Source organism: Lathyrus oleraceus, chromosome 2 (genome assembly GCF_024323335.1).
Source record: "Lathyrus oleraceus cultivar Zhongwan6 chromosome 2, CAAS_Psat_ZW6_1.0, whole genome shotgun sequence".
In the NCBI taxonomy this organism is placed as follows: domain Eukaryota; kingdom Viridiplantae; phylum Streptophyta; class Magnoliopsida; order Fabales; family Fabaceae; genus Lathyrus; species Lathyrus oleraceus.
In genome coordinates, this window is record NC_066580.1 from 486,385,903 (window position 1) to 486,401,114 (window position 15,212).

Here is a 15,212-nt window from a genome sequence, read left to right on the forward strand (position 1 = left end):
AACAACTATGTATTTGTGAGCCATTTTGTATCTGGTTATGTCATTCACAAATTTTCTTTCATGATCTTTTAAACGACCTAATATGGCATTCTCGTTTAAGTCCTTAGCTAGCATATGATTGTGAAATCCACACCTGACTATAACCTTTCAGACCCTTCCACTTGGCACATATCTCAGCATAAATAGACATTTCACTTTCATAGTATAATTCCCTGCAACCACACCCTTCTTTTTGTATTTCCTCCTCTCTAACACGCATAATATCTTCCCCTCATCTCATCCAATTTACAATATCGGAATAAATAGTAACTACAACAATATCATGTTGTTTACCAATGGACTGCGCTCATGCCAAACGTCAACACGAGAGAAAAATATTTGACATTTACAACGTATACAAAATAAATTATCAATGTATGAGAAATCATAAATATGAAATGCACAATTATGTAAAAAGTAAACATTTATTTAAAATATATTACATAATTAGTGAAAAACTAAAGAAAAACCACTCGGGAAGCATCAAAAACCCGAACGCACAATTGGAGCATACTGAACTACCAGATTTTTTGGTCTATGCAAAAAATCTTATATACCAGACTTTTCAAAAAGTCAAATATTCAACATGTTTTTCAAATTTTTCAAAATTTCCTATAATAATATCAAAAATTATGCAACTTCCAGACTTTTCAAAAAAAACCCATAAAACTACACAATATTCCATATGTTTCTCAAAAATCGGGTAAATATTCAAGGGATTTCTGATTTTTCCAAAAAAATCCAATAAAACTTCAAGTGATTTTAGAATTTTCCAGAAAAAAAAAATCCAATAATACTGCATAATAATCCGAGCATTTGCCAAAAATCCAGTAAGACTTCAACGAATTTTTGAATATTTGCAAAAAAATTGATAAAACATCATACCAAATTTTTAAATGTCATAAAAAGTCAATTTAGCCAGCCTTTTTGTACCGGGTATTTTTAAACAACCGTTGAACATTTTGTTTCTACCAAGCTTTTACATACAGAATTTTTTACTCCAACATAAAAATTTGAAAAATAAAATAACGTGAGTGTCAGGTACAATTTGAAGATGACATGAAGATTCGCCTCCAATAAGTATAAGTATATATATATATATATATATATAATCGCATCTGCAATGAGATGGGATAGCACTGGTATTGTGAGTATTATTGCTATCCAAAAAATGAATGGCCATATGTAAGTTTAACGCGTGCACAAGAGGTAAGAGTAAAACTTAATATGTGAGTGTTCGTTACCTCACTCTCACCTCCCACAGCACCTCATGCTACTACTGAGGTTCCAAACATAGAGATCAACTACTGCTGTAGATAGAAACATGCTTAGGAATAGTCAAAGAAGCTAGTAGCAGGAGAAAGTGAACAAAAAATCATATTGGTCGCTAATTTTACATGCACTTTATTGATTTGCACGATAAACAACATATAAATAAGGGAATGGTTGCTCCTCTATCACATTATGACAGCAATGTCGAATAGATTTGCTACTTCATCAGAGAGGATAACAGCAACAATAAGCTAAAGCAATCTTTATTTGGCAGATAAAATTCATCGCTATAACTTCAAGGGCGACACAAAAAATGAAGTAACTAAAGAACAATAATACTCTGTTTACAAGAGCAATGGCACAATATATCTTCCGTTCACACAATCTTTGCAGTAAATTATAAATATTATTGTAGGTGAAACAAAATAATACAACCAAAGTCTTCAAACAGCAACTTGTCCAAATAGCTCCTTGCGGATCTGAAGCAAGAAACAAATAACAAATTTTCAATAAACCTGTATATTGTATCAGTACTCATCTAAGTTATGTGATGATTATTTTCTCAAGACAAAAAATTAATCAGAAATAACTAATTATTTGTGGGTTCATGCAAGTATTTGACAAATGTAAATTTTAAACGAATTTGATTTAGTAAAATTTGATTTAGAACGAACTAATTTATGTCTGGCTTTTTACTCTAAAAGCAAACTGATTTGAAACTATGTAAACTTTCAACTTAGTGTAAAAACTACTTTTTATGACTTCTAATCTTTCTTTTTTGTGTGAACATTTTATGACTTCTAATCAAACAAAGGTTTGGAGGCAAAATTAATTTCGATTGAAAATAGCCAAAGTAGTTCTTTTACTAAAAATTACATTTTCAGGGAGGCAGGATCATTTTTTACACCCTCTATTGTGAACCCAAACACGCTATAAATAAATACCAGGTATTGGCATTTGTGTAGGAGTACATGCACTTTAAATATTTTCAGGATCAAGACAACACACTAGAATTTAGTCGTGTTGTACACGGCTAACAATCATGTCTTTTTCCCAAATTCTCAAACCACTTGCATGATGCATTCTACACATGCAGCTATTAAAAAATATTGAGATAAAACCATTGATGATCGAAACGTTAACTAAATAAAATTACACAGATATTCGGAATACAAAAATCCATCGGGACAGATGACACTATAAATGTACCAGAATATATAAATAATTAAATATGCAGCCTGAAAAAAATCAACAAACAAAAGAGGGAAAGGAAATTGGGCTGTAATGCTAAGGTGGGGTGTTTATATTTAGGAAGATGAAATGAAGTACAAGTTATGTTCAAAGTGTTAGACCTCTTATGAGTAAATATTGTTGGCAGTTATTATGTTATTAGTCATCAGTTGTGTATATTATTAAGCAGCCTTGTGTTAATAGATAGTTATTGAATAAATAGGTAAACCAAGGAAAAGTCATTGCAAGGGAGAGACCCAAGACTCTCAAATTTCTTCCCGATGTAATTAAAATGCTTTTCTTTTTTCTCATTCTCTGGTGAGTTTACTATACTGTTTTTGGTGTAGTCATATTCTATCATCAATAAAGTCAGATATTTCTATTACAAAGACTGTAATATTCTAAGTAATATCGCAAATATTGAGAGTATATAATAATAAGAAATGAAGCACGGGATATTTTCCAAGAAAAAATATTGAGAAAGAAACACAGGTTAGTTTGCAAAGTTTTGTTTGAAGAATTCCGTCCCTTTACTCTATTCAACACCAAACCTTAATCCTTATGTCCCTTTTGACCCTTTATATAATCCCTTATTCCTGTTATATGTCCAAGCAAGTTGTCCCTAACAGTGCATAATTCACCTTGAGTATTTAATTTCAATATTTAAGTTTAAAGTTTTTTAACAGTGAGGATTATAGAAGAACAATGATCTTCTTGACAATAACTAGCTTTCTAGTTGAATCTCAATAATACAGACAATTGAGAAGCAAAAATCTTAATATAAATGATACCACCCTACAAAGAACAAGACGATCTATATGAGAAATGCTAATAAACAAAAACCTATTTTATCGCGAAAAACTTACCGTTGGGAGTTTGTTACGGAACAATACATCCAAACGTGCATCAAGTGTATTCTCAAACACAATCTTTCCATCATGAGAAGCCAATACCACACCTCCAGAGCTGAAGAATAACAAATAATACGATATCAAGAAACATCCTTAATTAGCTATAGAAACAGTAAAACCTAGTTAGGCTTAAGATTAATATCACAACTAATAACGGAAAACAAGTTAGACCGGTGAGAACCAGATGCAAGCCCTTGACCAACAGAGCTAGACACTTCCATAACAATACCCCACCCAGAAATCCCGCACAGTGGATAGTTTTAACCATGGATGATTCAGGATTTAATTTTAACTGCAACATTACCAGTGGAGATCATGGGGATTGTGATGGCTGGGGGCAGGTGGAAGATAGACATCCTTATCAACCACGACCTCTGGTACATGAACATTTGCCTTTTCAGCATACTCTTGAGCAGCTGACTCCAAGACATCCTCTACCAAAGGCAGGTCCACTTCCCGACACCTCAATAGAACAGAAGGTTCTTTCAGCCTCAGCAAACTCTGTAAAATACAATCCTTATATTTAATTCCAAGTTTACATTAACAAAGTAAGTAGTAGATAAAATGGCATAAGATTTGTTATGTTTCTTAGAGAGGAAGGGAGAGTGTGTGAACTGTGGCCTATGGGGGTGGGGTGGGAAGCCTGTCAGATGCAACCTAAAATTATATTTAAGAAGGCCTTGTAAGACCAGTAAAAAAGGGAAGAGAAACAGGATGGTAGGGACGGAACCCATGACATTTAACACATCAGATTAGAACTATGCTAGGTTCTATGTTTGAAGCACTACCATTGGTTCATCTGTGTCAGCAGATAATTGCAAAAGCTTTTCTTCAAACATATATAAGGTATACGTACAGTAACACCACAGATACAACAGAACTAGACCCGACAAAAATGCTAACACTAGCATTGGTTACTTAAATACTTCAAAAAAGAGAGGCATATTCTTTATAAAGGGATAGGTGTGTCAGTTGAGGGGATTATAGTTAGTTAGGAATAGTAAAAGATATAAATAATAAGAAAGGATGAGAGTGAGCCTATCTCATTTGAGAAAGGACTGTGGCATTTGATTATAGGGAGATGTAGACCCTCAATGTTCTGCAATCTATTTTGTAATTAGGAGAACTCTTCATTACATATTCTTATAAAAGTATAGGTTCCTATTGAAAATATACTTGGGAAAATTAGTGGTACAACTACAAGGTGACATATTAAAATTTTAACCAACCTGAATAATGAGATCTTTTAAGAGGCTTCCGTACACTTCGGGATCACCACTCACATTCAAGAGTTCCTTCGCTGCAGCCTCTTTCATTTTATTAACCAGATCATCTTGGGCTTGAAGAACTTTTAACCGTGAAGCATTCAGCTGCATAGAATACTCACTGCAACAAACAAATGTGTATGCAATTTAAATCATCTCAACTATCACCACTTTTCAAGTTAGAAAAACAAAATACAAAACATTTGAATAAGAAAAAAACTAAACATCAACAAAATTAAACTCTAAATCTCACACACTTATTAGAAAGGAATTTCTCCAATCATCATACTTAGAAAAATATCAAATTCAACTAATTAGCAATATGCGAAACAAACCAATATTTACTCAACAAAAAACACATACCAAAATTTCGGAAATTAGGAAAACAATCCGGTGCATTGTGCATTATATGAATAGTACTGTGCGATCTACTGAGCCTTGACAATGGTCTATGAGTATGGATCACAGTCATTATAATATATATGTGACACTACCATACATAAGGATCAAGAACTATAAGAAAACCTTTTGGATTTTAAAAATTTGAGAATTATAGTGAGAATTCATCACCATAAACCATTTGCATATGTAAATTTGCATTCGTATATGACAACTGATAAAATAGACAGACGAGTTATACGAATTTAGAGATGCAAAAATAAAATTATGTACAAGGCAGAGTACGTTACATTTTCTTCCGAACATCAACTTGCTTCTCTTTGCGTTCGTACTCTTGACGGATCTTCTTCTTATCAGCCTCAACCAACTGCAACTTCTCGATGTTGAATTCCTACAACAAAACAGTGTAACCGAACTGAGTCATCAATTTCAAATCAATCCAATCAATTCAATCAATTTCAAATCGATTCAACCAAAAATGTGCAAAATACGGATCAATAGGTAACAAATTAACGATCTATAGTAAAACAGTGATGTAATATTGAAATCAATAAATGGATCGGAATAGTGAAGTGACGTGTACTTCTTCGGCGGAAACAGAGATCTCGTTGGCTTTCTCCTCGGCTTCTTGGCGGATAAACCTCACCATCTGCTGGATTTGCTTGGAGACATCTGCGTCGTTCATGTTGACGGAGATTGTGGAATCGAATCGGAGAAGATCAAGATCGAGATCGAGAGGGAAAACGGAAACTGCTTCAGGTTTTGCGAGAGCTTCGTCGATCGTGCTTTGGTTTGTTTGTGGATGAGAAAAATGATTGGGACAGCCCAGTCTTTTTTTACTATACACGTTGGCAAGAGACTAAAAAATTCGGCTTTTTTTACGTCTTATTTTGTTTATATTGTTTGGATGATGACGTAAAACAGAAGGAAAGAAAGTGAGGGTAACAGTGAAAGAAAGAAAAAAGTAGAGATTTAAATAGATATTTAGTTGTTTGGTATCATGGAAAGTGAAAGAAAAAATTAGAGAAAAGAAAGTTGTGTAAAGAAAATATTTTTATATAAATATGAAATTTATGTATATTATATATTTATAGATATATATAAATGCACATTAAAATATAATGATATATGTAAATTATAAATATATATAATGATATATATATATATATAATATATATATATATATATATATATATATATATATATATATAAATGTACATTAAAAATATTTAAAAACATCAAATCATTTCCTAATCCATTAAAAATGTATTTTAAATTTTATTTATTTTTCCTCAGATAAAATAAAATTGCTTGTGTGATGATATTTTAAGGTCTTTAAAAAATTATTATGTTAAAATAAAGATATTAAATCTGGTGAGAAATAAAAAAATGATAAATATTATATAAATTAAATGCATAATTCTTTTAATGGGTGTAAAATATGTGTACAGATCAATAACTTTTATGTATTTATTTAAACAATTTATATATATATATATATATATATATATATATATATATATATATATATATATATATATATATATATATATATATATATATATATATATATATATATATATATATATATATATATATATATAACAAATATATAATTTTTTTCTATTATTTACAAGATCAAGTTAGCCTTCAATTTTCAACTTTTACAATTATATTTTCATTCTTTTTAGTTGATATTTCTAGAACCTTTGATTTTTATAAAATAATAAAATATAAAATATAAATTTAGAAAAATATAATAATAATAATAGTATTTAAATTTTCAAAAATATTAAATTTATGAAAATATTAATAAAATAAATAAAATATGAGTGTTTATAGCACTAACTAAAATCCTAGTATAATATGTAAATAATTAAAATTTCATCTTTTTGTTTCTCATGTAAAAAACTAATATATTTTTTCTAAAGTTATGTTATATAATAATAAAGAAAATAATAAAAAATTTAGTCAATCTTAAAAATAGGTTGAGTGGGGTATTGTGTAAATTGAGTTAAATGAGTGGTTCAATTCCTAACGTCAATATTTATTTATATTAATGTATTAACATAATAAATTATTAATATTTATAAATCAACAAACTTTAAAAAATCAATTAAAATTTTCAAAATTTTGTAATTATCACATTCTACAATTTTAAAATTAGAAAATAAGATTAATCATATATGACTAGATAAATTACTCAAACTCTTAAAACAAATATCATTTGACCACCTCAAGTTTGAAACTTTGTTCAAATATTGTATAACCACGTCATTTCTAAAATATATTTTACACTTATATATGCTAGACAACTCATAATTCAAATATATTATGGATCGTTTATCGAAAAAGTACACAATTTAAAGGACAAAACAATAGCAAAACCCAAAAATCACTGTATATGATGTGCTTACCTCGGCATGTCAAGATAACATAACACAACAATATCCCCTAGAGGTCTACTGAAGTGTCTCTGCCTATCACAAATTCAATATAGAAACAAACTTTATTTATCCATTAATAATTTATAGATGATGATTTTTTTGTCAGGTCCGTTTCCAGACATTTTTGGGTCTCATTTTTTATTAGAATTTTAAAGACACTTAGACTATGTTTGTATTGATAGAATATAACGGAGCGGAGCGGAATGGAACATGATGAAGCGGGAATGAGAATGGAATATATATCTCACTTCATTGTTTGGTTAATTTACTAAAAATGTCTCATTCCATCACATACACCCCAAATTGGAAGGAACAAAAAATAGAGATTTTGATGGAATTGGATGGAATGGGTTCCATCATGTTCCATTCCATTCCATCCATTATTTGCAAGTCCAAACAATAGAATTTCATTAGTAATCACTTCACTCCATTCCATTTCATCCCATACCACCAATCCAAACAATGTAATTGATATAAAATATCAATTTTTATATGAATATTCTAGCTTTTTTAGCTGCAAAATCATTTATCAGAGTTTTATAATCAAACAATTCTAACATTTCACTTTCAATAGATAAAATAGTTAACTCATTCAATCTATCTTGTAATATTGTTGATCTTGGATATGATTTAAGCAATTTTAATTTTGAAAAACTTGTTTCAGCTGTAGCAACTGTTATAGGGATTGTCAATAAAATTCTATATACAATGTAAACATTTGAAAAAGAATATAAAGTTTTAATATAACTCAATTGTGTGCTAATTTCTTCTCTTAACACTTCTCTTGGTACTTTTAATTCTGAAAATAAATCAAGACCGTCAATATCAGAGTATTCATTAAACCTTAAAAACTTTTCCAAATTATTACAATATTTTTTCAATTCATCCTCATCTAAAGCTTTAACTTTTTTGCAATCAAATAAAAAATCAAAAATTGTCTATAAAAATTGTTCAAATCTTGTCTCAATAAAATTAATTGATTGATCTAATATATATAAAAAATACTTAATACGAAAAGATTTTTCAAGTGAATGTGTGATCTCATTAGTATTTTCATCAAAATGAGATTTTCTATGAATTTTAAGTTTTTCACAAAATTTTGGCTCTATATTCCCTATAATGTTTTAAATAAGTGATAAGACCTTTTAAATGATCTATAACAATATCTTTATGTATACCTTTTAATTGTAGAATTTTGCAAACATAATTGAGAGCAAACAAAATATCATACCAAATATTCATTCCTAATAAAAAATCAAAATTTTCAAGCTCATGAGCTGCTAAAGACATGGCTTCACTTTTTAATTTAGGATCTTCACAATTTTTTGATAGAACCTGGAATTGGAAACGGACGAGATGAAAGGCTCTGATGTTACATATGCAGGACGTCGGGATGTATGCGGTTTATAGGCATTCAGAATCCAGACAATGTCAAATTCAGAGAGGTTGAGCCGCAAAGACAAAGTTTGAACAATAGACAAGAGGTTTCAAGGGAAGGAGAATAAGCATTTTTTTATGAACAGATGAGCAGATGAAGAAAACGTGAAGAAGAATGGAGTCTGGAGAGAGACGTTAGTTAGGGAATTGAGAGGGATAAATAGGGATTTACTTTTTTTGGGGATAAATAAAATACTTTAAATGGCATTAATTATGATATTAATTAATTTTAAGAAAGATGATATTGATTGACTAATTTTTAGGGAAGAGAGAGATTCTAAATTATTTTATTTTAGTCGGTTAAAATTTGCTAATAGTTAGTATTAATAAATATTTCGTTTTGGGTCTAATTTTTTTTTTACCTTAGGTTAATGCCTAATTTGTCTTGCATCTTGCACGACCATAACCTTTGTGGAAATAACATATAAAGCTTATCAGAGTCTAATCACCCTATAGATACAACGTACCCAAATATGATAGCATAATTCACTGACATGTTTGTTATAGGCATATATTTGCTTTACTTTGATATCTTATTTGCAAGTACACCCTCTCAATCATGGAGGGTGAAACAATGAGGAAGTTAAAGCACCACACCAATGTGACACCTTTAATTCTAAAAATATTCATTATTAAATAAAGTGAAAATAGATGATTTTGTTAATAAATAAAATGTGAATTTCAAATATCTTTTTCAAAAAAGGTTGAGAAATCACATTGTAAAATCACATATTATACAAAAAATATCATGACATAAAAAATACATTAGATTCACTAATGGTCAAACAAGTATCTTTTGAAAATATTACATTAAGGCAAATTTTTGAGATAAAAACATAAAAAAATGGCATATACTAAAACTCAACCTAGATGTCACAATATCATAATTGTGCCGCATGTCAGAGTGTAAAAGTTTAACATATAAGTCTAACCAATACATAAATATAAAGTCAAAGAATAGGCATCTATTATGACTTCTTGGAAGAAAATCAATGTTCACTTTACAAAATCATATTGATGTTTATTTGTATAAAAAAGATCAAAGAGGAGGAGACACAAAATAAATGGGTGAGATATATTTTACATCATGTTATGTGGTATAATGGTAGAAATGAATAGAACATTCATAAACAACATATAAGCATGCATCAACTCATTCAAGCATACATACAATCATGAAAATAAAATATGTCAATGCAATGTTTCTTTGTATCCACTTCATTTGCATGTAGTTCTGTATTGTTAACTCGAGTAAGTTAAGAAATGTGTATGATATGTTTTACATCATGTTGTGTCAACAGGACTGATTCATACAATCATGAAAATAATGCATGTCAGCAAGGCCGGCCCTGGACCAGCGTAACCAGGCCCACAACCCGAACCTCCAAAAAATAGGGGCCTTAATTTTTTAGGGGATTTCTTAATGCATCCTATATGTTTCTTAGGTACCACGCAAAAATATAAAAATGCCCTCGATTTTTTGAGATGCATCTCCGGACGCACCACATGCATACACAACTAGTTCATTTTTGAGTCACGCCCCAATACATCTCAATTTTATGACTTAAATTATTTCAAAAATACATTTCGGGAACTAAAAAAACACAAGACTCCACCAATAATTATGTTCTAGTTTTAAGTAGTCGTTCAATTTATTTTAGTATCTTTTTATGATTATTCTATATTAGATATATTGCAAGTTTAAGTCAGTTTCATTTCGTTTGTTTTTGTTTTTAGTGTTAACAATTTCTAATTCTAATTTTAATAATAATATTTGTAATGGAAAAAGCTTGTCATTTTCCTTTTTTTTCTATGATGATTTCAACTATCTCTAAATTGTGTCTTCATGAGATTCAGAAAATTCAATAGTCTTTTATTTGGGAAGATGATAATGAAAGCAAACAAATATATGTTTTTAATTGAGATATTATTTCAAGACTAAAGTATCTTTTATTCAATGTTAATCATTTCTAATTTTAATTTTGACAATAATATTTCTAATGGTAAATGTTGTCATTTTCCTTCTTTCTATTTTTTTAGTTTCGAAAATGTATTTTCCGACACATTTTAGAAATGCATTTCTGGAATAATTTAATTCATTAAATTGGGGTGTGGTTCAAAAACGAATGAGTTGTGTTGCATGAGGTGCGTTTGGAGATGCATCTTCGAAAATTAGGGGGCATTTTCGGATTTTCGCGTGGTGTTTAAGAAATATATAGGGTGTATTAAAAAATCTTTTTTTTAGATAGTTGCATAAGTCAGTTCAAACAATGTAAACAATAGGCTCAACAAAAACAAAAGTGAAGGAAAGTGCAATCTAAAAATCGATTCAATTAATTTCAAATCGACTCAATCAAAAATGTGCAAAGCACAGATCAATAGGTGTCAAATTAAAGATCTATAGTAAAACAGTGATGGAATGATGAAATAAAGAAATGGGTCGGAATAGTGAAGTGACATGTACTTCTTGCGGAAACAGAGATCTTGTTGGCTTTCTCCTCAAATTCTTGGCGGATAAACCTCACCATCTGCTAGATTTGCTCAGAGACATTTATGTCGTTCATGTTGACAGTGATTGTGGAAGCGAAACAAAGAAGATCTAGAGGGAAAGGGGAAACTACTTCTGGGGTTTTACGAGAGCTTTGTCGATCGTACTTTGGTTTGTTTGTGGATGAGAAAAATGATGGGGACACCCCAGTCTTTTTTTACTATACACGTTGGTAAGAGACTAAAAAAATCGGTTTTTTTACCTCTTGTTATTTTCACATTGTTTGAATGATGACGTAAAACAATAGAAAACCCAAAAATCACAATATTTAATGTGCTCACCTTGACATTCTAAGATAACACAACATACCCTCAAGGTCGTCTCAGCAAACTAACACACATATTAGTCAGTCATCTAAAAGCACTTGTGTGCTCACATCATTTGAATTATATGAAGCATAGTCAAACTAGAGATGTGTCATCATCTATCACAAAGTTCAATATAGCAACAAACTTGTATTTATCCACTAATAATTTCATAAATCATCTATGTGGAAATAACACATAGAGTGTATTAGAGTATATTCACTCTATTGATATGAATGCACCATAGATATGATCATATAATTGGCCCGCATGTTTGCTATATGCATATTTTCGCTTTATTTTGACATCATGGTGTCTTTGTAGGTATAACTCCTCACTCAGAGAGGAAGAATCAGCAAGGAGGTTAAAGCACCACACCAATGTGAAACATTTAACCCCAAAAATATTTATTATTAAATAAGTGAAAATAGCTTATTTTGTTAATAAATAAAATGTGAATTTCGTTTTATTTTTTGAACGATTGAGAAATCATATTGTAAAATCACACATTGTAAAAAAAATACCATGAAATTAAAATATGTTAGGTTCACTAATGGTCAAACAAGTATCATTTAAAAATATTACAATAACACTACGCCAAATAAGGGAAAAGAGAGCGCTTATTTTGGCCTATAACAGCGCTTTTAAGCGCCCTCTAAAGTGGCGCTGGCATAGGTAAAGACAGCGCTTTGTTTTCCTGGAGAAAGCGCTGTCTAAGGTGGCCCTTTAAGGGCCACATTATAGTGCGCTTTCAGAAAAAAGCGCCCTCTGGAGTGGTCCATAAAGGGACACCTTAGAGGGCGCTTTCTGGAAAAAGCGCCCTCTAAAGTTGTCAATGTAAAATGTTTAGAGGGCGCTTTCTGGACAAAGCGCCCTCTAAAGTTGTTAATGTAAAGTGTTTAGAGGGCGCTTCCTACAGAAAGCGCCCTCTAAAGTGTTAGTTATTTTAAAAAAAATTGTTTGAAAAACAGTGGATATTTAATTGGTAACCTGTTCGCATGCTGCAAAAGTGTAAAATTCATATTGATTTCATCCTTTAATCCAATGTTATACACCATTAATCCATTGATATATACAACATGAATCCATTTATATACAACATTAATCCTCCATATATACAACATTAATATATGATTCTTTGATCAACAATATACAACAACATATTCATGATTTAGTAAAAGTACAACAACAATATACAACATATATACAACAACAGCATACAACAACAACATTCCATACATATATGTACAACAATATACAACCTAGCTATATGATTCTTTGATCAACAATGAATTGACACAATTCATCCTTCATTTCATCCAAATGAGCTCTTGAGTAAGATTTGTATTCCTCAAAGTACTATAATTAAGAGAATAAAACATATTCATGATTTAGTAACAAATTAGATGAAATATCCGATAATATTAAAATAAACCCTAAGTTATTATTCCATACCATTTTTGGGATGTCTATACGATTCAACGCAATGATATCTCTCATAAATCTCAATATAAAAAATCCGCAATCGACCGAATTGTTTTGCTGAGGACACTACACAGAAAAACAAACAATATATATATAGTTAATTTCTTACAAACACTATTATAAGCAAAAAAACAAACACTATTATAAGCAAAAATAAGATACTTAATATATACCTGAACTCTGACCCAGGTAATGTCCTTCCTATTACGGTAATTCTTTTTCGATCTAAATTTTAGTATTGCCCTAACAAAATAAAAACGTATATTGAGATCAATCTGACAGACATAATTAAATATACAAATACACACGAATATTTAGGGGAATTTCACTTACGCGTCAACCGTCTTCTTCATACTCGGATATTTACTCCAATCACCCGATAACGAATCGAGATAATACACCATTAGTCTCGAAAGATCCATAGCAACCAACACCCAGTGACCATTGTAAAATAAAACAAAAATTTAGATGCATGAAAATTTACTACGTAAAAGATATACATAGATTAGAATGAAATTATTAGAAAGAAAATCTAACCCGTTGCCAGAATTAAACGGTAAAAAATACAAACTGGGTGTAGTATTATCGCCGGCCGCCATGAATCTATCGACTAGTTCATTCTTTATGGATGTTGGATTTTTCGTTATAAACGTTGTGTTGATACGGGAAGCAGCAATAAAATTGAATCGGTTACACAATTCAGTTTCCCGCATCAATGTTACATACATATACCTTAAATAGAAACATAATAAACATTAGACTACTCATTGAAATGTGTAAATAAATTGTTCAACTAAGTAAATAATAGATTGATCGGAGTACCATATGTATGTATGAATGACAGCGATGCCCAATTCTTCGTGTTCAAAAAGTTGTTGCATGTCCTCCTTTGCAATTATTTCGGAATGAGCAATTCCGAAAACACCTTCATCAAAATCTACACTACGGATGGCGCCGTGCATAATATCGGACTCTTCCACCATTTTCTCAAGACGCATCATAATTTGAGATTTTGTCCCGGACGTCGTTGGAATATCGTTACCAGCTTTTTTCAACTTTCGACCGGGAACCTAAAAATTCATATAAATTAAATCATGACTTTTTGTGATGCAACAGAATCGTTGCGTATATAATTCAATGGGTATATATATTTGTACCTCTTTTTGAGATGCAACCGACTCGATGCGTCTTGAAATCCCTTTACCAGCTTTATGTGTGGGTCTTGTAGGAGTCTAACATTACCATGTAATAAGGATTGATTAAATATCATAATTGTAGCTGAATTGAAATGTGAATACTAAATATTCATAATCATTTAGAACATATATACCTCGGCATCTGGGAAAATTAGATCTGACGGCCATCCAACAAAGGATCCGACTGCATCTCGCATCAACGTTGTCTCTGAAACAACGTCAGGTAATGGTAGAAGCGCGTCGGTATCTAATACAAGGTCAACCGAAACTTTCATATATCCCACCGGGAGGGGATTATGGTGAAGTAATTCACCCGAAGTGTTGTGCACTTTTCCCTTGCCAACCATGCGATAAGTTGGTGACGATAGATACAGCTGACAAGGTGTAATGCCCTAAACCAATAATAAATGTTATTGTTAACGTGTATATGTGTCAAGTAAAAAAGTGCTATTTTAATTTCATAATAACATATATAATTACCTCGGGAAATTTCGGTTGACAATTGATACTAGCTCGGCCACTAGTATCTTTTGCCTCGGAGCCGCACCTTTCCTCTTTATACCTTGCATTCTCCTTTTGCAGTTCGAGTACTTGTGCCCTTAACTCCGCCAAGGTCTCCATCACCTCTTTGTTGGTAGGATTTTTTGTTTTTGGTTTTTTATAAAATGACGACGGAGT

The 15,212-nt window shown here is 30.9% G+C and overlaps 1 protein-coding gene across 1 annotated transcript; it reads right to left on the reverse strand.

The window, feature by feature from the left end:
* Positions 1-1,558: 1,558 nt before the first annotated feature.
* Positions 1,559-5,981, reverse strand: LOC127120788 (V-type proton ATPase subunit E). Its single transcript, XM_051051333.1, has 6 exons — positions 5,700-5,981; positions 5,407-5,507; positions 4,682-4,838; positions 3,757-3,953; positions 3,408-3,507; positions 1,559-1,790 (listed from the first exon to the last, which is right to left on the reverse strand). The coding sequence occupies exons 1-6, from the start codon at positions 5,799-5,801 to the stop codon at positions 1,755-1,757; spliced, it is 693 nt and encodes a 230-aa protein (XP_050907290.1). The 5' UTR covers positions 5,802-5,981; the 3' UTR covers positions 1,559-1,754.
* Between the last annotated feature and the right edge of the window lie 9,231 nt (positions 5,982-15,212).